The sequence below is a fragment of the Nannobrachium achirus genome, assembly GCF_963921795.1.
Source record: "Nannobrachium achirus genome assembly, chromosome: 5".
Taxonomy (NCBI): Eukaryota; Metazoa; Chordata; class Actinopteri; order Myctophiformes; family Myctophidae; genus Nannobrachium; species Nannobrachium achirus.
The window spans coordinates 1,697,079-1,724,626 of NC_137814.1; the positions used below are offsets into that span (position 1 = coordinate 1,697,079).

General features: G+C 41.6%; 1 protein-coding gene across 1 annotated transcript in view; it reads left to right on the forward strand.

Annotated features, from left to right (window-relative positions):
- Nucleotides 1-20,049: 20,049 nt before the first annotated feature.
- Nucleotides 20,050-27,548, forward strand: part of LOC308286164 (NACHT, LRR and PYD domains-containing protein 3-like) — a gene marked incomplete at both ends in the record, with an annotated part of 28,373 nt that continues 20,874 nt past the window's right edge. Inside the window, 4 exons of the mRNA XM_080727120.1 lie at nucleotides 20,050-20,069; nucleotides 20,171-20,284; nucleotides 20,403-20,501; nucleotides 25,925-25,983. Coding sequence (XP_080583246.1) covers nucleotides 20,050-20,069; nucleotides 20,171-20,284; nucleotides 20,403-20,501; nucleotides 25,925-25,983 — 292 coding nt within the window. The remainder of the gene's footprint in view (nucleotides 20,070-20,170; nucleotides 20,285-20,402; nucleotides 20,502-25,924; nucleotides 25,984-27,548) is intronic.

The window sequence follows — 27,548 nt, forward strand, 5'->3', positions numbered from 1 at the left end:
GGTAAATTTATTATTATCAAATTTTTGTCTTAGGAATGCGACAAAAAACTCAAAATATTATTGAACTCTACTCTCCATGGCGTGAGTAATCAATAGAAAAAAAAGTCATTTTGGGGGTGAACTACTCCTGTAAGGGTGTCAAGTAGAGTATTTTAGTAAGAGTAAAGGTACTTTGTACCGTAGAGTGTAGTCAGTAGAGGTGAGTCAGCGGTTAGCGTTCACAGATACATAGATTACAGTCGAGAGGAGAACAGACTCCATGTTGAAATGAGACTAGAGCTTAATGATCTGCAGGTGTTATAAAATACTGTTTAACTTTATAGTACCACTATCAGCAGTTCCTAAGTACAATCACTCACCCTGTGTGTGTGTGTGTGTGTGTGTGTGTGTGTGTGTGTGTGTGTGTGTGTGTGTGTGTGTGTGTGTGTGTGTGTGTGTGTGTGTGTGCGTGCGCACGCGTGTGTGCGCGCACACCTGCAGAATGTCCTATCTGATCTATTTCACTGACCGTGACCCTGACAGGTTTGGCAAACAACCTAGATGTTAGCTCAATACCAAACAATTCAATTCAATTCAATTCAAAGGAGCTTTATTGGCATGAGAAAACATACGTTTACATTGCCAAGGCAAGTTTCAAAACAAAATAAAACAGTTGAAAATGGAGAACATATGTACAGTTGGAGGTACAGCATTGTGTAAACAGAACATATATACAGTTGGAGGTACAGCATTGTGTAAACAGAACATATATACAGTTGGAGGTACAGCATTGTGTAAACAGAACATATATACAGTTGGAGGTACAGCATTGTGTAAACAGAACATATATACAGTTGGAGGTACAGCATTGTGTAAACAGAACATATATACAGTTGGAGGTACAGCATTGTGTAAACATGTACAGTATATACAGGGTATAAAGCTTTTTTCTCAATGCCATGCATTTCATTAGCATACAAGGAAAAAAATAAATACAATGTGTTTAAATCTGCATGGCAGCTCTGTTCATACTGTATGTACAGTAGGTCTGGATGCTGTTCAATAGTTTGTAGTCCTAATGCCTCATTCACACACATGTGTGAAACCTCTTCTCCGTATCGTATGAGAAAAAGGGGGGGAGGGGGGAAAGTCCAATGCATTGTCAATGGAAGTTTATTTTTTATTTATTTTTGTCGTTGCCGTGTCTCTTGCTCAACCAAAGGCTGTCTTTTGGCCAAGAGACACGGCAACGACAAAAAAAAAAAACAACCTTCCATTGACAATGCATTGGACTTCACCCTCCCCCCTCATTCTCAGACGATACGGAGAAGATGTTTCACGCACATGTGTGAGTCCGGCCTTAGGGTGGTTGTGTTCCAGTCTCTAGCCTTCTTTGAGAAAGTGTAGCTCTGTTTCCACCACATGTTGTGTTCAGTGGGTTCATAGCCTGTCTTCCCTTGGGAGCGGAGTCTGTCTGTGGTGGTCTTTCTCTATTGCAAGGCTGTGTTCGCTGAGTCTGTACCTTGTCAAGGCTTTCCTGAGTTTTGGGTTGTTTACTGTGCTCAGATATTCTGCTAATATTTATTCTAGCGCTAGTAGTTGGAAACCAAGAAAACCAAACCAGGTTGCAAAATACACTCTAGGCTACACCAGGGGTCTTCAACAGGGGGTCCGGGACCCCCAGGGGGTCCTCAGAGTTACTGCAGGGGGTCCTCCAAATTTTGTGTAATATAAGTTTTTTTTTTCTCTCCTTTTTTATATTAACCACTTGAACCCTAACGTCCATATTCTGAGAACATTAGCCAAAAATATCAGATCTACAAGCTCACAATGCCTCGCACTGCGAGGCATTGTGAGCTTGTAGATCTGATATTTTTGGCAAAGAGGTTTGGTGTAGAGGGGGAAAAGAGCAGACTAAGTACAGAGTGAAAGGTCAAGTTTATGAAGTATTGACGGTTCAAGTGGTTAAATATCTGAAAACACACATTGACATAGTCAGAGCGTTTCAGGCAAAAATCGTGCACTTTATGAAAGAAGCATGACATTTGGCACACAGTTAGAACATGCCATATGGAACATTTTTGGCTTTAGGGACATCACAGATTTGTCTTGGGAAACTTGTGGGAGCCAATCAAAGTTGGGCTCTCATAGACTTTACTATAGAGTAAAATAATACAAAATAAATATGCTTTAAGTAGCATGTGAGGGGTCAAACTAGGTGTTTGTCGGGATTCTGAATCCAATGCAAGCATTTGTTTTGCACGAAAAACATTCCTTTCCAAGAAACGTCCGCCAGAAAACTGTGAAAAGTGATGACTCATCACTAAATCATAGTTTTATTGCCAAATTATGGGGTCAGTTTTTAGCTCAAGGAATGTTTTTCCTGCAAAAAAATGTTTTGCATTGGATTCAGAATCCCAAAAAACACATAGTTTGACCCCTCACATGCTACTTAAAGCATATTTATTTGTTGTATTATTTTACTCTATAGTAAAGTCTATGAGAGCCCAACTTTAATTGGCTCCCACAAGTTTCCCACCCATGACAAATCTGCGATGCCCCTATAGCCAAACATGTTCCATATGGCATGTTCTAACTGTGTGCCAAATTTCATGCTTCTTTCATAAAGTGCATGATTCCCTCCAAATACTGCCCGGAACGCCTGGACTAACATGAACCCAGAATGATTGTGCCGTTGCTAGGCGCCCCAGGGGCGTGGCTAATGTAAACACATTATATTTGTAAAACTGCTCTGCTGGGTTCAGCTGATAAAACAGAGTCAGCTTTAGGTGTTGTCCTTTCTCCTTCCTTGTTCCATCTCAGTTGATTTACAATTATGCACTTTTTACTTTCTTTCTTTTAAAGCAGGGGTCTTCAACGTTTTCAGGCCGAGGACCCCTTAGTTGAGAGAGAGATGAAGCAGGGACCCCCACAACCTGTTCATAGATTCCATATAGTCTCATCTTTTAACGGCACAATCATCAGTGTATTTTGGATTCATGTCAATTTGTGTTTCCAGATATTTAACCACTTGAACCGTCAATACTCAATGAACTTGGCCTTTCACTCTGTACTTAGCCTGCTCTTTTTTCTCCTCTACACAAAACCTCTTAGCCGAAAATAGCCGATCTACAAGCTCACAACGCCTTGCAGCACAAGGCGTTGTGAGTTTGTAGATCTGCTATTTTTGGCTAAAGTTCTCAGAATATGGATGCTAAGGTACTGTACAAGTGCTTAATATAACAAAAAAGTCACAAAGATTTGGAGGACCCCCTGCAGTAACTCTGAGGACCCCCTAGGGTCCCGGACTGACTGAAAAGAGTTTCAGTCAGTCAGTACTGTAATCATTCATCACAAAATCACAATAAACCCATATTTTCTCATTTTCTTCCTTCTTACACATTTCCATCAAAATCACAATAACCATTTCCTTCATATTCATATTCCCATATGTTTTTATCATTGTCCATGAACTGTATTTATCCTTTGGCATTTTACCAATAATCTTTTTAGAATGCATTCTTTTTTAAACCGTCATTTGTAGGCTATATGGTATGTGCGTTGGCTCTCACCATCGTGCCTGGCACTTTAATACAGTATCTGACTTAAAGTCCTGCTCGCAATTTGGTGTTAGGGGAGTTTCTCACCTGAACTGAGTCAGTGGGTCCCTAGACATGAAAAATCACCGAGGTGCTCGTCCACCATAGTGGCACGAATAGCGCAATGGCCATATCAAATATGGCTGCCATCGGCTATGATGAAAATCCAACTTTTCTGTTTCTGGGTGTATATGCACATGTAATACCTCTATTTGGACTAATTGTGGTGTGGGGAATACATTTCTGATATTTTTTTGACCATTTTGGGTGATTTGGACCTCAAAAGGTCATGGTCAAGGTCATTTTGCTATTCCGAAGACCGTGGGCCATAACTTGGCCATTGTTAGGAGTAAAAACAGGTGCAGTAGGTCTAAATCAACTAATGCTGACATGTATAATTCATTTCTGACATTGTTTTGACCATTAAGGATCATCTTGTCTTTGAAATATCAATGTCAATGCCATTTTACAAAAACGATTTTGTTCATTACTTGCACTTTTATAGTATTTTTTGTAAGTTTGTTACTATTTTATAGTAAGTTTGTTTTCTTTATAACAAAAGACATACTAGTGAGAAATACAACAAGTAAACATCAACATTTAACTTTAAAGGGGGGGTTTTAAATGGGTGTTTAAATGAGCAAATAAGACTATTTACGAATAAAAGTAACAAATACAATTACACAACAAAATCACTCACAAAATTAAATAACAATTTCCCTCAAAGTGCACCATATTGTGATTGTGTGCATGCAAGTTAGTATGAGGTGTTTTTACAGGATGGATTTGTCATTGTTCCATGGCAAAATATGATGCACAGAACTCCATCAGTGTCGAGTGTCTTGCTTCAGACATGGCAGGAGTGACATTGACTTTTTGAGGCAGTTGTCCTTTGGACAAGTATATTTCCCATTCACTTGTCTGGGGACAAAAGTCACTTGTCGGGATAAAAATGTCATACATTGAAATAATAACAAAAGGACGGCTAAAATGAACCCCCTTGCTCCCTCCACTCCATAGTATGGGCACTTGTCCCAGACAACAGGACAAGCCTTTATGTCATGTCATGTCATGTCATGTCATGTCCTGTTCCATGTTCCATTGGTTCTAGTCTTTCCTCAGGTTCCTTGGCTGTTGCAAGCAGGTGGCAAGAAATGCGCTAGAAAGGTGCCTCGTTGGTCTCAGCAGTTGTTCTTCTCTGCTACCAATACTGTGTCTTGTTCTGTCAAGGTCTTTGCCTCTCCAAAGTTTGTTAGATATTGTACTCGGTCAGAAGCCATAACTACATGTTTAATCCTCACCTGGCCCATGCAGTCATCTCCTGTCTCCAAGGCATACAGTATGTACCTTGATCACTGTCTTGGCTAGTGGTGCTCCAAGATGAGACTGCTTGATGCAGTGGAAGTGAGTCTCACCAGTGCCATACTGCTGCCAGATCTCCTTCATCCCCAGTGCTTGGAAATATGGGGTGTAGTATAGCAGTAATGTGAAGGAGACTGGGGCCCGCTCATAGTTCCGACATCACATTATTCTGACCATTAGGTTAGTGAAGGTTAGGGATAGGCTTAGTTATAATGGAGGCTGTATGTACATGCACCAGGTGTCAGCCTCCTCAATCCTATTCAAGATGTCTGGGATCTCTTCTCCACTAGCGACATCATCAACAGAGACAACAGAGCTGATAATGGTAAATGGACTGCATTTACAGTATATAGCACTCTTCTCCAAAGCGCTGTACAATGTATTTCACAACACACATTCACACATACATTCACACCATGAAACCATGCAAGGTGCTCATCGGGAGCAGTTAGGGGTTCAGTGTCTTGCTTAAGGACACTTCGACAAATAAGCAGGAGGCAGCCGTTCTACCTACATCGCCACAAGCTTGAATGGACACCATATTCCGAACACACAGCTGGAGAGCTGTTTGTTCTCCTCAGACACACAGAATTTGTAAAGTTGATGAGGGATGGGTCTGTCGACTCTGTTATCTCTGATGATGAGTGGCTCCCTGCAAAAGGGGCTGGAGGTGAAGAGATCCCAAAGATTGAACTAGGTTGAGGAGGCTGTCACCAAGCTGCTGGTACATGTGGAGTCAACTGGCCCTATTATAACTAAACCTACCCATAACCCTAACCTAATGGAGGGAATAATGGGTCGCCAGGATTATGAGTGGACCCCAGAGAGTTGTCGTAGTGATACTTCCAAGCACTGGGGATTAAGTAGATCTGGTAGCAGTATGGCACTAGGTGTGCAGCGGCACATGCTTCTACAGCATCAAGCAGTCTCTCATCTTGGAGCACCACTAGCCAAGACAGTGATCAGGGGACATATGCCTTGGAAACTGGAGATGACTGCATGGGCCAGGTGGGGACTAAGCATGCAGCTATGGCTTCTGACCGAATACAATATCTAACAAACTTTGGAGAGGCAAAGACCTTGACAGAACAAGACACAGCATTGGTAGCAGAGAAGTACAACTGCTGAGACCAAAAAGGCACCTTTCTAGTGCATGTCTTGCTACCTGCTTGCAACAGCCAAGGAACCTGAGGAAAGACTAGAACCAATGGAACATGGATGGATGCAAGGAACACTTCGACTCTCGAGGATATGGCTGCCTTGCTGATGGATAAATGGTAAATGGTGCATTTATATAGCGCTTTTATCCAAAGCGCTTTACAGAAATTGTGCATTACATTCACCCACACATTCATACACCGGTGGCGGAGGAAACCATGCAAGGCACCAACCAGCTCACCGGGAGCAATGTGGGGTTCAGAGTCTTGCCCAAGGACCCTTCGACATTAACTCAGGGGGAGCCCGGATTCGAACTGGGAACCCTTCGTGCTCTAATAACGGTTTCTATACCCCTGAGCTATGCCGCCCGAATATCGGTGCATCATATTTTGCCATGGAACAATGGCAAATACATCCTGTAAAAACACATCATACTAACTTGGATGCACACAATCACAATATGGTGCACTTTGAGGGAAATTGTTATTTAATTTTGTGTGTGCTTTTGTGTGTGATTTTTATTTGTCACTTTTATTCGTAAATAGTCTTATTTGCTCATTTAAACACCCATTTTAAACCCCCCCTTTAAAGTTAAATGTGGATGTTCACTTGTTGTATTTCTCACTAGTATGTCTTTTGTTATAAACAAAACAAACTTACAATAAAATAGTAACAAACTTACAAAAAATACTATAAAAGTGCAAGTAATGAACAAAATCGTTTTTGAAAAATGGCATTGACATTGATATTTCAAAGACAAGATGATCCTTAATGGTCAAAACAATGTCAGAAATGAATTATACATGTCAGCATTAGTTGATTTAGACCTATTGCACCTGTTTTTACTCCTAACAATGGCCAAGTTATGGCCACGGTCTTCGGAATAGCAAAATTACCTTGACCATGACCTTGTCGAGGTCCAGATCACCCAAAATGGTCAAAACAAAGTTGGATTTTCATCATAGCCGATGGCAGCCATATTTGATATGGCCATTGCGCCATTCGTGCCACTATGGCGAACGAGCACCTCGGTGATTTTTCATGTCTAGGGACCCACTGACTCAGTTCAGGTGAGAAACTCCCCTAACACCAAATTGCGAGCAGGACTTTAAGCCAGGTACTGGAGTACTTTGGCTGACTGGTCAGTGCACATACCTGGAAAAACGGTGTCCCGGATTCGCCTCCCGGCCGTGACGTTACAATATTATACCATGAACTTATTTTTTATACATTACCATGAAATGGCATTAATCATGACATCACTTTGACCCAAAAGCTCAATACTGCATTGGCATAACAATGGATATAGTGCAAAGATACATCACAAGGCATTATAATGGAGAGATCTACTGTAACTTACTAAAAACGAGAATAAACATCACCAATGCAAAGGGTTCTAATCATATCAACCACTACAACAGGAGCTCTAAAACACTACAGGGAGCACAAAATACTGTACATGAAACAAACCAAAAACAGCCACGTTGTGACTAGCAGGGACCTGCTGGCCACTGGGAAAAGCGGGACAACTCCCGAACGGCCGGTTCATTCCCGGCCTGGCCGGCCATTAGGAAAAAAATAAAAATAAAATGTCGGCCTTCGTTCCATTTTGGGGGCTGGGCGTCCAACAAAGTAAATCATCATTGTCGGGCAGAAACCTTGTATCTCAAAGTTTCAAATTTGTAATTTTTTTCACAAAGCAAAGCCCTGCTTCATCATACAAGGCCGTCGCACAAAAGTAGTGAAAACAGCCGATCTACAAGCACACAACGCCTCGCACCATTTTTAAAATGATAAATACAAAACAAATGGTTTTGGACATACTGTACTATGTTTCCACCCCACAACGACAAAATATAACTCATGTAATTGGCCCACTGGCTTGTCACTTGTCATGATCTGAAGTGGCAAATCTTTGAGTAGCAGCAGCGCTATAGAGAGAGATCTCTCTCTATAGCGTGCAATGAGGGCCTCTCCAACTCTTTTTCCCGGGCTGAATCAGGGGCCCAGCACGTCCCTGGTGACTAGCAGCCGTAATGGCTGCCATGAATCTGCTGTTTACACTCAGATTCTACACACCCATTAAACCCATACAAAAACAAAATTTCTGGTCTAGAACCAAGAGAAGCTTTGCTTTATGTTACAAAGAGCTGATAATGAACAGGTTTTGTGTTCTAATAAAGCATTTACCTGATAAAACAGGACAAAAAGAGAGACAGAGTCAGCTTTAGGTGTTGTCGTTTCTCCTTCCTTGTTCCATCCTAGGAGGATAAAGAAGGAATGTGCATAAGGGGTGTGTATCAAAATGTGCGGGGTATTGCACATGTGCAGTACAATCTGGCCATCATCTACACTTTGGCTCAGTAGATGGCGGCGTGTGACTATTAAATGGTAGTGTTTGTTTTGTCCTACTTTAAGTGCCTGCTGGGGACTTGCTCTTTGCTCAAATTAAATGTTCTTATGCCACAAAACAAGTAGGCTTATTTGGTGCAGGCACAACTATGTGTTGCATATCCTGAATGAATATTAGCTCATAAGTTATAGAAATCCATCGGATTCTCATCTACTGCTGTTTTACTGATATTTTGTGTAAGTGCTTATAAATAAATTAAACTGTGCGGTCTGTTGATTTCTTTGCACCATACATTAGTCTAACTACAAGTACGGCACACAGTACAAGTTCTAAGACATATACTTCAAAGTACAGGATTATATTAAAGCATCCCTCTGAAGACCATTATTTCCCACAATTGATTGATTTAAAAGTTTATTAGAAGTTTGCATAGGAAAGGGTAGTTTCATAACAGCTGGTACAAGGTCAACTAAAAGGATAAACACCTCCAAAGAGCCTTGGGCTTGTTTCAATTGGGGTCCTTTAAACAAAATAAAACACAGCACTATGCAGAAACTATAAGAAAACCTGCAGCTGTTTAGGTGATGAGTGGAGAGAGAACTAAACAAACAAACACACACCTCGCTCTACTGAGAACGGATCATGATCTTTTTTATCTAGCACCTCTGCTGGAACCCTCCACCATGACAGCTCCAGTTACACTGAGCATGTGCAATACCCCCGCACATTCTGTGCACGCCCCTTATGCTCTATCCTTCTTTATTATCGTAGGTTCCATCTGAAGAGAAACTCACCTGACCACCTAACACTACCTGTCTCACCAGGCGCTTTTGCCACCTACTGGCGAAAGGTGGGATAGGTCTGATATCCTCTGCTCATTCTAAGGCACAACAAAGTCCTATAAAAACACAATAAAATAACACATAATAAAACTAAATGTGACTACACATTTGTGTATGTCACACCGTCAAACCATGAAACTACTGTATATGGTATCTATGGGTTGTGGGGGTCCCTGCTTCATCTCTCTCTCGACTAAGGGGTCCCTGCTTCATCTCTCTCGCGACTAAGGGGTCCCTGCTTCATCTCTCTCTCGACTAAGGGGTCCCTGCTTCATCTCTCTTGCGACTAAGGGGTCCCTGCTTCATCTCTCTCGCGACTAAGGGGTCCTTGGCCTGAAAACATTGATTGGTCTACACTTCAACAATGAATGCAATCATGGTACTCACAGATGATACTTTCCAAGGCACAAACATAAAGAGTGTTAGGATTACTGAGCACTTGCTCTGAACTGCTAGGAAAACCTATGTAACCAGTGTCCACTAGAGGGTGTAAAAATACAAACAAAAGTTCAGTTCTGAATAGAACATGACAATTTCATTGACTGTAACCCTGACAGGTTTAATAAAGACCCAGAGATGATCTGTTTCATTGACTGTAACCCTGACAGGTTTAATAAAGACCCAGAGATGAGTGAGTGTGTGCAGAGAGAGGAGGAGGGAGCTGACAAACATCTCATCCACAGAGCAGAGTCTCCAACATCTCCTCCCCAAGCTGGAGCTTCTCACACTGAGTATGTTTATCTATAGATTATAACACTTTGATATTAATGTTTATCTATAGATTATAACACTTTGATATTAATGTTTATCTATAGATTATAACACTTTGATATTAATGTTTATCTATAGATTATAACACTTTGATATTATATTATAACACTTTGATATTAATGTTTATCTATAGATTATAACACTTTGATATTAATGTTTATCTATAGATTATAACACTTTGATATTAATGTTTATCTATAGATTATAACACTTTGATATTAATGTTTATCTATAGATTATAACACTTTGATATTAATGTTTATCTATAGATTATAACACTTTGATATTAATGTGTATCTATAGATTATAACACTTTGATATCAATGTGTATCTATAGATTATAACACTTTGATATTAATGTTAACTCACAGATCGACTCCTAAATCGACATTGTTATTATGGACGTCCCTGCCGATCGACTCTCAGATCGACTTTTATATAAAAGCAATTATTTCGATGTATTAGCGGCACAAACGGTTCCCCCTACCTTGTACTGGCTGTGACGATAGACATTGGAAAAAAAGGGATAAACTGATGACGTCACTGGTATTCAGTGTGAGATGGCAGCTCCCAGCCGTTAGCCTGCTAACATACTGTCCATATCCATAACGCTGCTTCAGTAGGTCGGATTTTTATTCAGATTTTTTTTGTGTGGCGTCTGCATCCGACCATTTGCCCGGACAATAGGTCAATGTGAACGATCTGCCACGAAACGTTTAGATCCAGCGCGTTGTGTACTCCGGTCCGCAGCCATTTTAAAACCCATAGAGGAGGGGCTGGGAGGGGCTCTTCACACAGTTCCACACAGACCTGTGATGTTTACAGTGTTACGATGGCGCGCTCTGGTGGTGTTTTTGGGGGTTGTTTATCATCTCTCTGTTCAAACTCAGACAATTGATCACATTAAAATATTAATATTTTCTGGCGTTATTAGCGCACATCCATATTTTAAGTTGGCTGGGAATGGGTTTAATCTATAGATTATAACACTTTGATATTAATGTTATTCTATAGATTATAACACTTTGATATTAATGTTAATCTATAGATTATAACTTACTGTGTGTACACTTTGATATTAATGTTTATCTATAGATTATAACACTTTGATATTAATGTTTATCTATAGATTATAACACTTTGATATTAATGTTAATCTATAGATTATAACACTTTGATATTAATGTTTATCTATAGAATATAAATTACTAGTAAGACACCTCAGGGTGACATGCGACCTCAGGGTGACATTAGGGCGAGGTCACGCCAATTCTTGGCCATCTGGCCAGTGATGTATATGGGACCAGTTACTCATATATGGAGACCCCTGCATGATAGTCAACAATGTTATGTCAAAACATGCCCATATATGGACATTACCAAATATGGGAATTCCCAGCTATGTCCTTAATATTGATAACATAATGTCCTTAATGATTTCCTTAATATTGATCATATATAGGAATCTCCATATGTGGGCATAAAACATATATTAACTGGAAAAGAAAATTTCTAAGAAATTTTAAGTGTGCCTGCAGCTCGCTATTTGTGTGCAACCTGTGGGACCACCCACTGAGTTTGAGACCAGTAATGTGTTGGGAAGTGGAGTTATGGATGTTTAAAGCCCAGCCAATTGGAAGACAGAGGGGGCGGGGCTTAAACAATTACAGCTCATTCCTATTGGCCATCTAAGTACACACAGCAAGTTTCGAGACGGTACCATGCTGCAAACTGGAGATATAGCCGTTTAAAGCTCAGCCAATAGCAAGATAGGGGCGGGGCTTAAGAGGGGCGGGGCTTAAGTAATACGTCCCTATTGGCCGTTTAAGTCCAGACACCAAGTTTCAAGACTGTACCATGCTGTGAACTGGAGTATTGGCTGTTTAAAGCCCAGCCAATAGGAATACAGAGGAGGCGGGGCTTAATTACAGCTCATCCCTATTGGCCGGAAAAAGACCAAAGTTGTGTGAGCATTTAAAATTTTAAATAAATGACGTTGCTAGGCAAAAGTATGGCAGAGTTATGTGGCGCCAAAGTTTCTTTTTTTTTTTTTTGGAGTCCCCCATTCAAAGTCAATGGGGGTTTTTGCGCATAGTTTTTTGCGAATTACGTTGCCATGGTAACGCGGATCGGAAAGAAAAGTAATAGCACACCATTCCCGGCCGAGCCGCACATTTTGATGTATATATTGCGGGGGTGGTGTAAATCGTGCGGCAGTTATTACGTGCCGAAATTTCCCCCATTCTAAGTCAATGGGGTTTTTTGGTGTCGTTTTTTGCGAATTACGTCGCAATAGTAACGCGGATCGGAAAGAAAAGTAATAGCACCCCATTCCCGGCCGAGCCGCACGTTTTGATGTATATATTGCGGCGGTGGCGTAAATCGTGCGGCAGTTATTACGTGCCGAAATTTGTGGCGATAATTACATACTTAAGTATGGCGGATTACAATAAGTGTTTTGCCATTGCGTTGCATGGCAGGCACACTTAATTAGTAAAGCCAAGCAGGGCCTTGGCGAGTTAGGGCCTGGGAATCAGTGGTGAAAGTGGTTTGAAATTCTTGCCGGAACTGTCCCAAAAATATTGGGAGGCTCTAACCCCCCAAAACCCCTGAAATGCATAGAAAACTGCATTTTGGCATACCGTAAATCACCAATTAATCGCCTGGTGGCAAACTGCCACCGGGTCCCATATATCCGCCCGGGGTCTGACCCCATTTTGCGCAATAAACGCCTGTTTCAAATAAGCGCAAGGTTCGTATAAGCGCCTGGGCCGTGATTTGCAATTAATATTATCCTTATTAGGTTTTATGTAAGAGCCCGGGCTATTATTTGTTTGGTTGTTTGGTATTATTTGCTATTTATTTAACTTAACTGGTCATTTATGTTGCATGGCAGTGGTGCGCTGAAAACAGCAAATCTACAAGCTCACAGCAGTGCTGTGACAGCACGTTGCAACGCACCGCACTCGCGGTGCGTTGCTACGGGTCATACGGTATGTTGCATGACTGTAATGCGCCGAAAACAGCAAATCTACAAGCTCACAGCCCTGTGGACAGACACTTCTAAGTCAAATGTAGGCTATATGGTGCCCAGCCCAGTGCTACCATGACACGCAGTGTGTCGGGGAACAGATTGCCAAAGGACACCAAAAAAAGAGAGCGAAAAAAAAAGAAAAGGAGTCTGCTGCTCTCTGCGCACTGACCATCATTCATTACTGTCTAAAACTTTGCTACAATGCAAAGTTTGCGTGAGTAGGCTACTTCAATGGCTAAACATTGTGATGGAGAAAGACTGGCCAGAGAAAGACTGGCCAGACCAGCTGGATCAGAATAACTCATTACATTACCTACTGTTGCTGCCTCTTATCCAGTCCGCATTTTTAAGAAGTAATCCATTATTTTGAGGTTCAAGGGGAATGCAGAAGGCTTAATCATAATGCAATACCATAATGGTTTAATGTCAGGATAGTGGAGCTGTTTAGTGGTCATGTCAGCGAGTCCAGTCTGAGCCCCAGCTGCAGGACTTCTGCGCTAATTGGGTCGTTGACTCGTTGAGCTAGATGCATACTCTTTGCTGGCATGCGGTAATAGATTATTTTGGAGAAAGATTCCCTTAGTATAAATATAGTATATATATTTTTTAAAAAGGCTTTCATACACTCTTGATATTTTTTAAATGAGGTTTGGTCTAATAGATCGCAATGTGCTATTTTCTGGGTGTTCATAACAATTAAAATAATAATAATAATAATTATAACATTTATTATAACATTTTGATTATTACCCCTATTATATAGTTTGAGAAAGAAAAATTAACCAAATAATGGCCCAGTGCTGGCCAGTGCCAAAATAAATAAAAGCCTGTTACCAATAGCCGCCTGGTCCCTTTTAAGCGCTCGGGGTCCGACCCCATTTTGCGAAATAAACGCCCGGGCTACTAATTGGTGATTGACGGTAGTTATACACACAATAAAAACACTACAGGTCCTACACCTGAATTAGGCAACGGCATTACACTTACTGTAACATGAAACATGATTGAAATCCTAAAGGAAATATCTATAATAAGCCTCTTCATATTGTTCATTGTTCCATACAGAAGGGTAAGCAGTAGGGCTAGCAGAATCACCTAAGATAAGATAAGATGTTTATGGTCACTGCACAACAGCATTTTGTTTAGTATATCCACATAAACACATACAGTAGCAGCATCAACAAAGAAAGAAATGCTGATAGAGCAACGTTATTCTATCCTAGTCAAGTCACCATATCCTGCTCTCTTATTTGTTGTCTCCCCAGGCCTGATTGAAGCGAAACCCGCACACTCTGCTCCAAATGACTGAATTTTATTGACAACGTTTCGAGCACTAGCTCTTCATCTTGTCTCCCCAGGCCCCCACACACATTTAAAGCGTGTTTGAAAGCTCTATATAAATTCCAGATAATATAATATACTAGTAAGACACCCGAGGGTGGAATGCGACCTCAGGGTGACATGCAACCTCGCCCTAAAGGGCGAGGTCGCGCCAATTCTTGACAATCTGGCCAACCACAGCGTTTCTCTGATGATTCTAGTTGTTGTCATTCTGGGGGGAGTTTGTTCATGTTTTTGTGAGGGTATCAACCCTAGGAGACACGGGGAGAACACGCAAACTCCACACATAAAGGCCCTATCGCTCACACCCTAGGTTCGGTTGGCGATAGGGCCTTTCTGTGTGGAGTTTGCCTAAACATGGACATGTGGTACAGAAGGACTCATATATGGGCATAAAAAGTATGTCATGTGACATCACTTCCTGTACAGACAGTCAGACAGACAGCCATTGACTCCGACCTAACAATGGCTACTGTCTATGACGGTAGTCCCATATGACATGATGTACTAGACTATCTCCATATATAGTGTTATCCACATCTCCAGGCGGCGTTTCTCTGCGGCAGCCTTCTCCGTGCGATTCCCTCGCTGACAACGCTTCTGCGCCGTATTACGGCGGCATTCATCTGCAGCGGCTTCCTCCGTGCGATTCTGAAGCCGACGGTGCTTCTGCGCCGTATTACGGCGGCGTTCATCTGCAGCGGCTTCCTCCGTGAGATTCTGACGCCGGCGCCGCTGGGGTTCCCTGCGAATACGGCGGCGGCGTTCGTCGGCAGTCTCCCCTGGAACATGGGAGCATGTGGGCATGGACATGGGTGGCTGGGGATACTGCTCCATGTTCACGCGGCAATGAACTTTAGCAACTTTCCCTTTGCCATGCAATCAACTTCAGAGCAATGATGTGTACTGGGTTACATCACTGTGACTCAGTCCATTGAGTTGGCCTAACAATGGCTACTGTCTATGACGGTAGTCCCATATGACATGATGGAATGGACTTTCTCCATATATAGTGTTCTCCACATCTCCATGTTTAGGCCACACAGGTTCGCTCCATTTCTCCATGTATAGGTCCAAATGCCCAACGTCGAGCTTGACAACGAAACGTTCTTAACACAGACGCCTCCATATTTACATATATATATAAAAATCAAACCTCGGTTCGAAGTGAAGCGGTGAATCTCAGGGCGGATTCACACTGCAATCCGTTTGATTAGAACTGATTCTGAAAACGGTTGCTGCTTCACGCTGGCCAGCATTCACATTGGCAGACCTTCTGGCCTCCCTGGAGATCACTAGCACTATATATCCCGGTCCTATAGGTGGCGGTATGCACATAGTGTCATCAACTATGCGACATTGCTGATGCTGGTCGCCAATAAATTCAGGCACGAAAGTTGGTGTAACAATCCAATGACGCGCGACAGCGCAGTGTGGAACAGACTTGGGTCTCGCACCCCCCACACCTCGACAACTGTTTAATAAAGACACAAGCCTATTTGCATATCAATAGACCTGTATAGCAGGTGTCGAGCGATGTTCGCTGATCTACAAGCTCACAATGCCTCGCATCCGCGACGCGTTGTGAGCTTGTAGATCTGCTATTTTCCAGGCGCATAAACGTGCAGAATGATGAGCGAGACGTGCAGCGCAGCGCACGTTATATTTTTATTATTTAATCAACGTGGCCTACAATTGAAACGCTTTCACAAGCCACAGTGTGGCTTAATATTCACATTAAGGGTAACAAGCACGTCAAGCAGGCACAGCAGTGCACAAATAACACCGTTAAAAGTTAAAACAAATAAAACTTCTCCGCTAGGCCAACTCTGCCCCGTCGGCAAGCAGCGCGCAGTAGAGATGAGACATTCGCGAACGATTCGACTCTCTTGAACGGCTCGATGGGATCCAGTCCGCAGTCGCGGGACACAGAGCAATGAGTCAGTGTTGAGAACGGTATGAGAAAAAACGGATGGGGGAGGCACAGCTCACGGACGAGAGCTAGCAGTGTGGACATGTTATGGACACAGGCTGCGAACACAAACAGCATTTGGATTACAAAAACACTGGAACAATTCAGAAGCACTTAATTAGAAAATGTAACTAGTAGCTGTGTATGTTAATCTGACATTAGTAGGCTAGATTGTTTACTTCTTGGACTTGGACATCCGTTTGTGCTGTGGCAGGTTATTTAATATGGGATTTTGACAGCTTGCTTCTTCCTCTTAACGGAGCACCGGCTCCGAATGTTTTAATGGAGCGGCGGTTCTGGCCGTTCCGTCTCACTTTCACCCCTGCGCTCAGTGCGCTGGTGCGAGACAATAAATAACTGTCGCCAATTGCTACTTCTCTCAATTGGAAGTACATGACACCAGTCCAGCGCACCGCAGTAGTAGGCTAACTGGTGATATGAAAATATATACATTTTTGACTCCTCGACTCAAACAATTGGCGTTTGAGTCCTACAAGCAAGCAATCTCTCTGTTAGACCAGGCCATGTCGACAACTGTTACCCAGTGTTTATTTGTGGCGACGCCTCACTCGTCAACTTTATATGAGGTTACGTTCCGGTTTTGTGGACGGTTGCTTCACACTGCAGCTCACCGGTCTCGAGGTCGCACAATGCAGTCTCGAGACTACCTCTTGAGGTGGTTTCGAGGCTATCCGTTTCTGATGAAAACCTGCACGCTTCACACTGTCAAAACCGGTCTAAACATCTGCCAAGTAGCCTCGAGACCGGTCCCGAGACCGCAGTGTGAATCCGCCCTTGAGTAGCAGAGGAAGCAAAAACAGCATATGGATATTTTAGGGGTTTTCTAGGTAGATACTCCTTTAAGTGTTCTACCTATCTGTGTATTTGGCCATCCTTTGTTTTAATACTGTTTCTTTCTTTATCCCTGACCAGTCTTTGTGACCTACTATATTTTCCTGACATCTTTCTGGTGGTGTCGTACATCTGTCGTACACTGAAATGACCATATATGGACATGGGACACACATTTTGCTTTTTGAAAAAGCCTATTCATTCTGGACTGATATTTTGCACGTACGGGACAGAAAAAAACTGTTCATTCTGGCCTGGAGTGACCATATATGGACATGAGGTAACATACTTTGTGTTTTTGAAAAACCCTGTTCATTCTGGACTGACATCACCATATATGGTAATTAAACGGACATTCTGTTTTTGAAAAAGCCTGTTCATTCTGGACTGAAATGACCATATATGGGCGTGATACACACAAAGCCATTCATTGGAAGCGGTTTTCACCGCTTCAAAAAGTATGTCATGTGACATCAGGAAGTGATGTCACAACTCGCTGACATCACACTGACATGATGGAATGGACTTTCTCCATATATAGTGTTCTCCACATCTCCATGTTTAGGCCAAACAGATTCGCTCCATTTCTCCATGTATAGGTCCAAATGCCCAACGTTGAGCTTGACAACGAAACGTTTTTAACACAGACGCCCCCATATTTACATATATATATATATAAAAAGTATGTCATGTGACATCACTTCCTGTACAGACAGTCAGACAGACAGCCATTGACTCCGGCCTAACAATGGCTACTTTCTATGACGGTAGTCCCATATGACATGATGGACTGGACTATCTCCATATATAGTTCATGTTTTTGTGAGGGTATCAACCCTAGGAGACACGGGGAGAACATGCAAACTCCACACAGAAAGGCCCTATCGCTCACACCCTAGGTTGGGTTGGAGATAGGGCCTTTCTGTGTGGAGTTTGCTTAAACATGGAGATGTGGTACAGAAGGACTCCATATATAGTGTTATCCACATCTCCATGTTAGGACTCATATATGGGCATAAAAAGTATGTCATGTGACATCACTTCCTGTACAGACAGTCAGCCATTGACTCCGGATTAACAATGGCTACTGTCTATGACGGTAGTCCCATATGACATATTGGACTAGACTATCTCCATATATAGTGTTATCCACATCTCCATGTTTAGACAGCCAATGACTCCGGCCTAACAATGGTTACTTTCTATGACGGTAGTCCCATATGACATGATGGACTGGACTATCTCCATATATAGTGTTATCCACATTTCGTGTAGCCGCCCTGTACAGGAAGTGATGTAACAACTCGCTGACATCACACTGACATCACAGAGGATACGGAAGGACGGTCACGAGGATACGGAAGGAAGGAAGGACACTCAAGCGACACGGTTCTTCAGAGTATATGCGACCTTCGGTCGCAATTATTATTAATATTATTATAACCAGTTATCTAAAGTAACTAAGTACATTTACTAAAGTACTGTTTAAGTACAGGTTTTAAGTATAGCCTAGCCTACTTTACTGGAGTATTTCCAGATCCAGAATAGAATCATTTTGGTCTATTCTGCATCACCATCCATGGCAGGCACAGTGCCACAGACACGACAAGTCTCTCCTAGAGATGGGATTTATGGCTCTTTGAAGTGAACCGGATCTCTGGGATCCGTTCCTTTCAAAGAGCCGTTCAAAAGACTGGCTCATTCGAAGGAACGGCTCCCTACTGTGAACCGAATCATATCGTTCATTTCAAAGAGCCGTTCAAACGACTCGATTCGTTCACGAATGTCCCACCTCTACCCGCTCCGCGTCAAACACTGAAACAAACAAAATCGATTACACTGACCTACACAAACCCACGGGAATAATTTAGAAGCACTTTATCAGAAAATATAGTCTAACTAGTAACACTTGTGTAGCCTACTGTATGTTAATCTGACTTTAGTATATTGTTTTCTTCCTGGACGTGCGTTTGTGGCAGGTTATATAACACATGGGATTTTGACAGCTGGCTTCTCCTTTGCCAATGACGTCTCTTGACGTCTTTTTTTCAAAGGCGTCCTGTGCCAATGACGTCTTTGACGTCTTTTGTGTTTTTTGTATAAAAAAAAAAAAAAAAAATTGAATTTCAAAAAAATTCAAAAAAAAAAATCAAAAATCATGGGTGGCACATGGACCTTGGAGCCATTTTGGCATTTGGCTTTCCGGCTCACTTTCACCACTGCTGGGAATGCCCATACTGTATATGGACATTCTATTAATTTTATCCTGTTTCTGGTTCTTTCTCCCCCCTATGGGATGAACCAGAGGTGAGCTTTTCCACCGAGAACCGAGTTGGTTCCGAACCGTAAAAGTTGGTTAGATCAAGATGCCAGGCATGTGCACACATCAAAGGGGGTTTGAGCCCTTGCCCTTTTACCCGTCTGTAAATGGTGCCCTCTCAAGACCATGAATGCAGTTTTTACTATGGTGAAAGAAATCCATTGCATACCTGAAGGCAGCGTTCAAGAGAGAATTGCCTAGTGCAAACTCTCCTGAACTTGAACCCAGCATCTTATGCTGAAATAATTTGCCTCACTGTGTAGAAATCCATGCCGTTACGCTACTTCTCCCATATCGACTTTTTTATGCTTAGTTTAGCGTGGTATCAAGTACCGAAAATAGACGACCTACAAGCTCACAACGTGTTGTGTTCTTGGAGGTCTGCTATTTTCAATATTTTTGTCTAGAGGCCCTTTTAGAAATTTCAGCCCCTGCCTCTTTAAAATGAGCTGCACGTCCCTGCACCATGCAACAGTGTAATCTCCGGTAATGGTAATGTTAACTTAGGCCTATCTTGATTGTTGGAACTCACATTGTTTTAATAAAAAAACTCAAGTTGTTTTAATAAACTGACTTTGTGATTCCAGAAGTGTTTACCAGAGAGCAGAGTCTCCAACAGCCAGCTGTGTGTCTATGAAGAGTGACCGCTCTATAGGAAGACTGATTGACTTCAGTAATGAACCTGGACCTCCACACACACAGTATGTCAATCCTCATATACAATACAGACAGGTGCACACATAGACATCAAAGGGGGCTCTTGAATGAACTGATATTTTCATTTTTATGATGATTCTATGAACATTGTTATGATTCCAGAAGTCACCACAGATCAGAGTCTCCAACAGCCAGCTGTGTGAGTGACCGGTCTATGGAAAATCCTCCTGTCTTCAGTGAACCTGGACCTCCACACACACAGTATGTCAATCCTCCTACACAACACTATAACACACCAAAGTGATGTCATGCTGAGTCACAGCCAGTATGGGCTGGGCGGCCACTAAGTGGAGAGGGCCAATCCTTCAGTGGCACCGGCCCACAGAGCAGAGAGACATCACATGATTGGCCCACTGGCTTGTCTATCATGTTGAATACTGGCCTAGAAGCCCAATCACAGGCTACTTGTGGCCCAGGTGTCCCACCCAAACGTATAACAGCTGATTCAAGCCCACAACGCGTCGCTGCCTCGACCCGTTGTGGGCGTCGAGGCAGCTGTATTTTGGTTTCGTGCCGGTTGTCGTAGGCCGGTCATCCCAAGACGAATTCATGTCGCCATGATGTCCCCATGATGTCCACTACCACTAACATGGCCAGCTTGATGTCCCCATGATGTCCACCACCACTAACATGGCTAGCTTGATGTCCCCATGATGTCCACCACCACTAACATGGCTAGCTTGATGTCCCCATGATGTCCACCACCACTAACATGGCCAGCTTGATGTCCCCATGATGTCCAGCACCACTAACATGGCTAGCTTGATGTCCCCATGATGTCCACCACCACTAACATGGCCAGCTTGATGTCCCCATGATGTCCACCACCACTAACATGGCTAGCTTGATGTCTGAAATAATGTGCTTCACTGTGTAGAAATCCATGCCGTTATGCCACATCTCCCGGATTGACTCTTTTATGCTTAGTTTAGTGGGGTATCAAGTACCGAAAATAGCCGACCTACAAGCTCACAACGTGTTGTGTTCTTGGAGGTCTGCTATTTTTCAATATTTTTGTCTAGAGGCCCTTTTAGAAATGTCAGCCCCTGCCTCTTTAACATTATCTGCACGTCCCTGTACAATGCAACAGTGTAATCTCCGGTAACTGTAATGTTGACGTAGGCCTATCTTGATTATTGGAACTCACGTTTTAATAAAAAACTAATTGTTTTAATAAAAAAACTCAAGTTGTTTTAATAAAGTGACTCTGTGATTCCAGAAGTGTTGACCACAGAGCAGAGTCTCCAACAGCCAGCTGTGTGTCTATGAAGAGTGACCGGTCCATAGGAAGACTGATTGACTTCAGTAATGAACCTGGACCTCCACATACACAGTATGTCAATCCTCATATTCAATACAGGCAGGTGCACACATAGACATCAGAGGAGGCTCAAGCCAGTAGGCATGAAGTTCATCCCTGCAATATGTTTTACTCTCTTTACACGTGTATAATGGGACATAACAATAAAGAATCTGGAATGAACTGATATTTTCATTCTTATGATGGTTCTATGAACATTCTTATGATTCCAGAAGTGTTGACCAGAGGGCAGCGTCTCCAACAGCCAGCTGTGTGTCTATGAAGAGTGACTGGTCCATGGGAAACCCTCCGTCCTTCAGTAATGAACCTGGACCTCCACATACACAGTATGTTAATCCTCATATACAATACAGGCAGGTGCACACGTAGACATCAAAGGGGCCTCTTGAATGATCTTATATTTTCATTCATATGATGATTCTATGACAGTGGTGAAATTAGACCTTATTCCCCATGGGTTTTCAGATCAAGGGGGCCCTGATCAAAGGGGCCCGGGTCTGTTGTCTTTGCGCACAGAGGCGCTCCAACACAAACACTCTGAGGCTTCCTACAAATAGTAAATCATCCAAGCCATGAGGCTTGGAAGAGGCATGAAACCATGTGACTTCCATAGAGAATGAATTGGATAACACCCCCCCCCCCCTCATTCTCAAAGGACAATGAGATGGTATATCACTCTTTAGTGTGAATGCAGCCTGACAACTGACATTAAGCTTCACACTACAAACATCAACACCACGCTGCTGTTTCTGCAAAACACACAATATCTCCTCTCCCACCGACATCATGTGTTCATTTATCTTCAGCCGTGCAGACTCCAATTGACTCATTTCACCAACATTTACAGCATCAGTGCTGTAGTAAACACTGCTCCATCAGGGAACATGTGTTTGTACACGACACGTACACATATTCATCCTCTGCATAAAACACTGCCAATTCATTGATCCTGTCAATAGAATGTTGATAAAAAGCGCTTTTCATTTAGGACCTGAAACTTACTTGCTGTGTTGGGAAGGTCTGTGAAACGTGATCGCTATTACCACTCCTGAATAGAGAGCCTCTCATTTTTGAATGGCTCTCAGAGCATTTTCAGCTGCAGTACCACCTTTGGCCTGAACTGCCCCCCCCCCCCCTTTTAACCTTCACCTTCCCAAAACCAGAGAAAGACCCAACGGTCAGAAATGGGACTTTGTGAGGATAGAAGGTGATAGTGGGACCCCAAAAAAAGGTTTTAAAATAGGAAAAGTGCATTTTCATGGTGTATCAATATTTACTCAGCGATGAGCATGTTGCAGCTGCAACATGATAGCTTGTTTCCTATAATCCTTTTGTTTCTGTGCTCCTGATTTTGAGTTCCCCTCCCCATGTTTCACGTGTTGTGTTGTGACAAGACAACTTGAATAAATAGCTGGTCTACACCTGATGTAACCTCGCATCACCAGGCTTTCCGCTGGGGGAAAGCCTGGTCTTCGTTTACTAAACGGGCCGTTTGATCCGCTCTAGACCGGATGGGCTCCTACGTCATTTTGTATTCAAAACGGACTACACTTTGGCAGGAAACACCAAACCGGAAACAGTTTCAACCCAGTAGCGCATGCGCAAGTCGTTAGCGCATGCGCAAGTAGGGGTTAAAACTGTTTCCTGCCAAACTGTAGTCCGTTTTGAATACAAAATGACGTAGGAGCCCATCCGCTCCCGACTGGATCAAAAGCCCGAAATTGGAAGCCGTCCCAGGCTACACCTGATGTTTATGATTGGCGCCGCGCTGCCGCTTCCTCACGAGTCACGATATATTGGAAATTACAAAATACATATAGTATGCTAGTATGAATTTATGCAGATAATATGGGCGCATTGGGAGTCTATTTTTATCGGATGAAAACAAAATGTATTTTCGCCACTAGGGGGGCCCGTGGGTTTATAAAACCCGAAACCCTATCACCCTATATTACGCTTATGTTCTATGAACATTCTTATGATTCCAGAGGTCACCACAGAGCAGAGTCTCCAACAGCCAGCTGTGTGTCTATGAAGAGTGATCGCTCTATAGGAAGACTGATTGACTTCACTAATGAACCTGGACCTCATACACAGTATGTCAATCCTCATATACAATACAGGCAGGTGCACGCATAGACATCAGAGGAGGCTCAAGCCAGTAGCTAAATGAAGTTCATCCCTGCAATATGTTTTTGAGCAGTGCTAACCACGCCTACATCTGGCTTTGTGTGTATGTATGTCCGTATGTCCATCTCACAGAGCTTGGCATTGGCCACGCTTCACAGGACTATTAATCTCTGGCAGTGCCGCTGTTGACTCTCTCTGCATGCAGTGACGCGAGCGAGCCACGCATTAAAGCAAGCCGCGAGCTTTTCGTGGTGGTTGAGCAAAACTCTGGCGCGTGACACGTTGTTTTTAGATCGTTATTCGCGGTGGTACACAAACATAAATCATTTGATGAGAATCCCAGTTCGTGAAAAGAAAACACCAGAGCAATAAACACTTGCACATTCTTTAGACAAATTAGTCTGTTCCATCCCCCTTCAACGGGTTGCTGTTTTTCAGTCAACCTGTGGGTCGAGACCCCCAGAGAGGTCCCCAAAAGTGAACCCACAAATTAACTTAAGACTGACGGTCGCCACTCGCCTTTTGGCATTTTACTTGTACTATACTATATGATAGGATAGGATGTTATACTGTGATTGATAGCATTCATTACCTCTAGTCTACAGTGATATAAGAGCATTTATGTACAACATTTTTTGCATAAGCTTTAACATTATGGTTCTTCATATGACACCACCCACAGCCATTTCGACTAATTAGTGGCGTTTTGGCGCATTTTCGGCCGTTATCACGGGTCGCACTTTAACGACAGTTTTTTTTAGAAAAAAAGTTTTTTGAGAAAAAAAAAAGGGTTTTGAGAAAAAAAAGAAAAATTTTGAGAAAAAAAAATATTTTGAGAAAAAAAAATTTGAGAAAAAAAATTTTTTGAGAAAAAAGATTTTTGGAAAAAAAAAATTGAGAAAAAAATTTTTTTGAGAAAAAATAAATTTTGAGAAAAAAAAAATTTAAGAAAAAAAAAATTGAGAAAAAAAGTTTTGAGAAAAAAAAATTTTGAGAAAAAAGATTTTTTGAGAAAAAAAAATTTTTTGAGAAAAAAAACTTTTTGAGAAAAAAAAAATTTTGAGAAAAAAATTTTTTGAGAAAAAAATAAATTTAAGAAAAAAAAAAATTGAGAAAAAAAAATTTTTGAGAAAAAAAAAATTTTGAGAAAAAAAAATTTTTGAGAAAAAAATTTTTGAGAAAAAAAAATTTTGAGAAAAAAAAAAATTTTGAGAAAAAAAAAATTTTTGAGAAAAAAAAAAATTATGACACCAGCCGCGAGTCTGGAGTCTAACCATTTTAAAGTTTAAATCACGTTGCTAGGCAAAAGTATGGCAGAGTTATGTGGCGCCAAAGTTTCTGGGTTTTTTTCGGAGTCCCCCATTCAAAGTCAATGGGGGTTTTTGAGCGTAGTTTTTTGCGAATTACGTTGCCATGGTAATGCGGATCGGAAAGAAAAGTAATAGCACACCATTCCCGGCCGAGCCGCACATTTTGATGTATATATTGCGGGGGTGGCGTAAATCGTGCAGCAGTTATTACGTGCCGAAGTTTCCCCCATTCTAAGTCAATGGGGTTTTTTGGCGTCGTTTTTTGCGAATTACGTCGCAATGGTAACGCGGATCGGAAAGAAAAGTAATAGCACCCCATTCCCGGCCGAGCCGCACGTTTTGATGTATATATTGCGGCGGTGGCGTAAATCGTGCGGCACTTATTACGTGCCGAAATTTTGTGGCGACATTACTTATTTACTTATTTACTTAAGTATGGCGGATTACAATAAGTGTTTTGCCATTGCTTTGCATGGCAGGCACACTTAACTATATATTATTTATACCAGGGGTTCCCAAACTTTTTTGGCTCGGGCACCCCTATGAATATTTTTTTTAACCAAAGCACCCCTACATTATTATATTCCTAAATTTCACTCTCAGCACCTTATATTTATAGCACATTTTAGCGATTATGTTGACAGGAAAGCGAGATAATAGACATTTTGTTTAGAACTGACTGAAAATAACGTTGTAATTCAAATTTAAAATGATACTAAATATATTTGTAAATATCCAAATAAATTTCAAATATTATCACATTATCTCGCGGCACCCCTGGACTGCCGGCACGGCACCTCAGGGTGCCCCGTCTCCCGCTTTGAAAACCCCTGATCTATATTATATTGTCTTCATCTCCACAGAGAGAAACTCAGAACCACACCTGAACTGAAGACATCCAGTCAAACCACAAGTCAACAAAGTAAGACTGGACATATTTCACTCTAATTAACATTTCATATCATTAATGACATGCTTATATAGCAGAACACATCCTCAAACTCAATGTCCACATTGTATTATTAAGTGTGCCTGCCATGCAACGCAATGGCAAAACACTTATTGTAATCCGCCATACTTAATTAATTAATTAAGTCCATAGTTTCGCCACAAATTTCTGCACGTAATAACTGCCGCACAATTTACGCCACCCACGCAATATATACATCAAAACGTGCGGCTCGGCCGGGAATAGGTTGCTATTACTTTTCTTTCCGATCCGCGTTACCATTGCGACGTAATTCGCAAAAAACGACGCCCAAAAACCCCATTGACTTAGAATGGGGGAAACTTCGGCACGTAATAACTGCCGCACGATTTACGCCACCCCCGCAATATATACATCAAAATGTGCGGCTCGGCCGGGAATGGTGTGCTATTACTTTTCTTTCCGATCCGCTTTACGATTGCGATGTAATTCGCAAAAAACAACGCCCAAAAACTCCATTGACTTTGAATGGGGGACTCCGAAAAAAAACCAGAAACTTTGGCGCCACATAACTCTGCCATATTTTTGCCTAGCAACGTCATTTAAAATGTAAAATGCTCACACAACTTTGGTCTTTTTCCGACCAATAGGGATGAGCTGGAATTGATTAAGCCTCGCCCCCTCTTTAACAGGAAGTGCCCTTCACCAAACAGGAAGTGCCTCTATAACTCATGAACCGTTTGTCGTACAGACTTGCGGCTGGTGTCATACCTTTTCTTTTTTTCTCAATTTTTTTTTTCTCAATTTTTTTTTTTCTCAAATTTTTTTTTCTCAATTTTTTTTTTCTCAAATTTTTTTTTCTCAAAATTTTTTTTTTCTCAAAATTTTTTTTTCTCAAATTTTTTTTTCTCAATTTTTTTTTCTCAAAATTTTTTTTTCTCAAATTTTTTTTTCTCAATTTTTTTTTCTCAAAATTTTTTTTTTCTCAAATTTTTTTTTCTCAAATTTTTTTTCTAAAAATTTTTTTTCTCAACATTTTTTTCTCAAATTTTTTTTTTTCTCAAAATTTTTTTTTCTCAAAATTTTTTTTTCTCAAAATTTTTTTTTTCTCAAATTTTTTTTCTCAACATTTTTTTCTCAAAATTTTTTTTTCTCAATTTTTTTTTTCTCAAATCTTTTTTTCTCAAAAATTTTTTTTCTCAAAATTGTTTTCTCAAAATTATTTTTTTCTCAACATTTTTTTTTCTCACTTTTTTTTCTCAAGATTTTTTTTTCTCACAATTTTTTTTTCAAAATGTCTTTTTCTCAAAAAAGTTTTTTTCTCAAATTTTTTTTCTCACAAAACAATTTTTTCTCAAAAAACTGTCGTTAAAGTGCGACCCGTGATAACGGCCAAAAATGCTCCAAAACGCCACTAATTAGTCGAAATGGCTGACTTCCTGTTTGGTTTCTGATTGGCTGCTGGCCTTGTGACGTGGGTAGAGCTGCGAGGGCCTGGTCATCGCTGCTTGCAGCTTTAATTCATTAATCGTCCATGACCTTAATTGGGGCCTATTTCG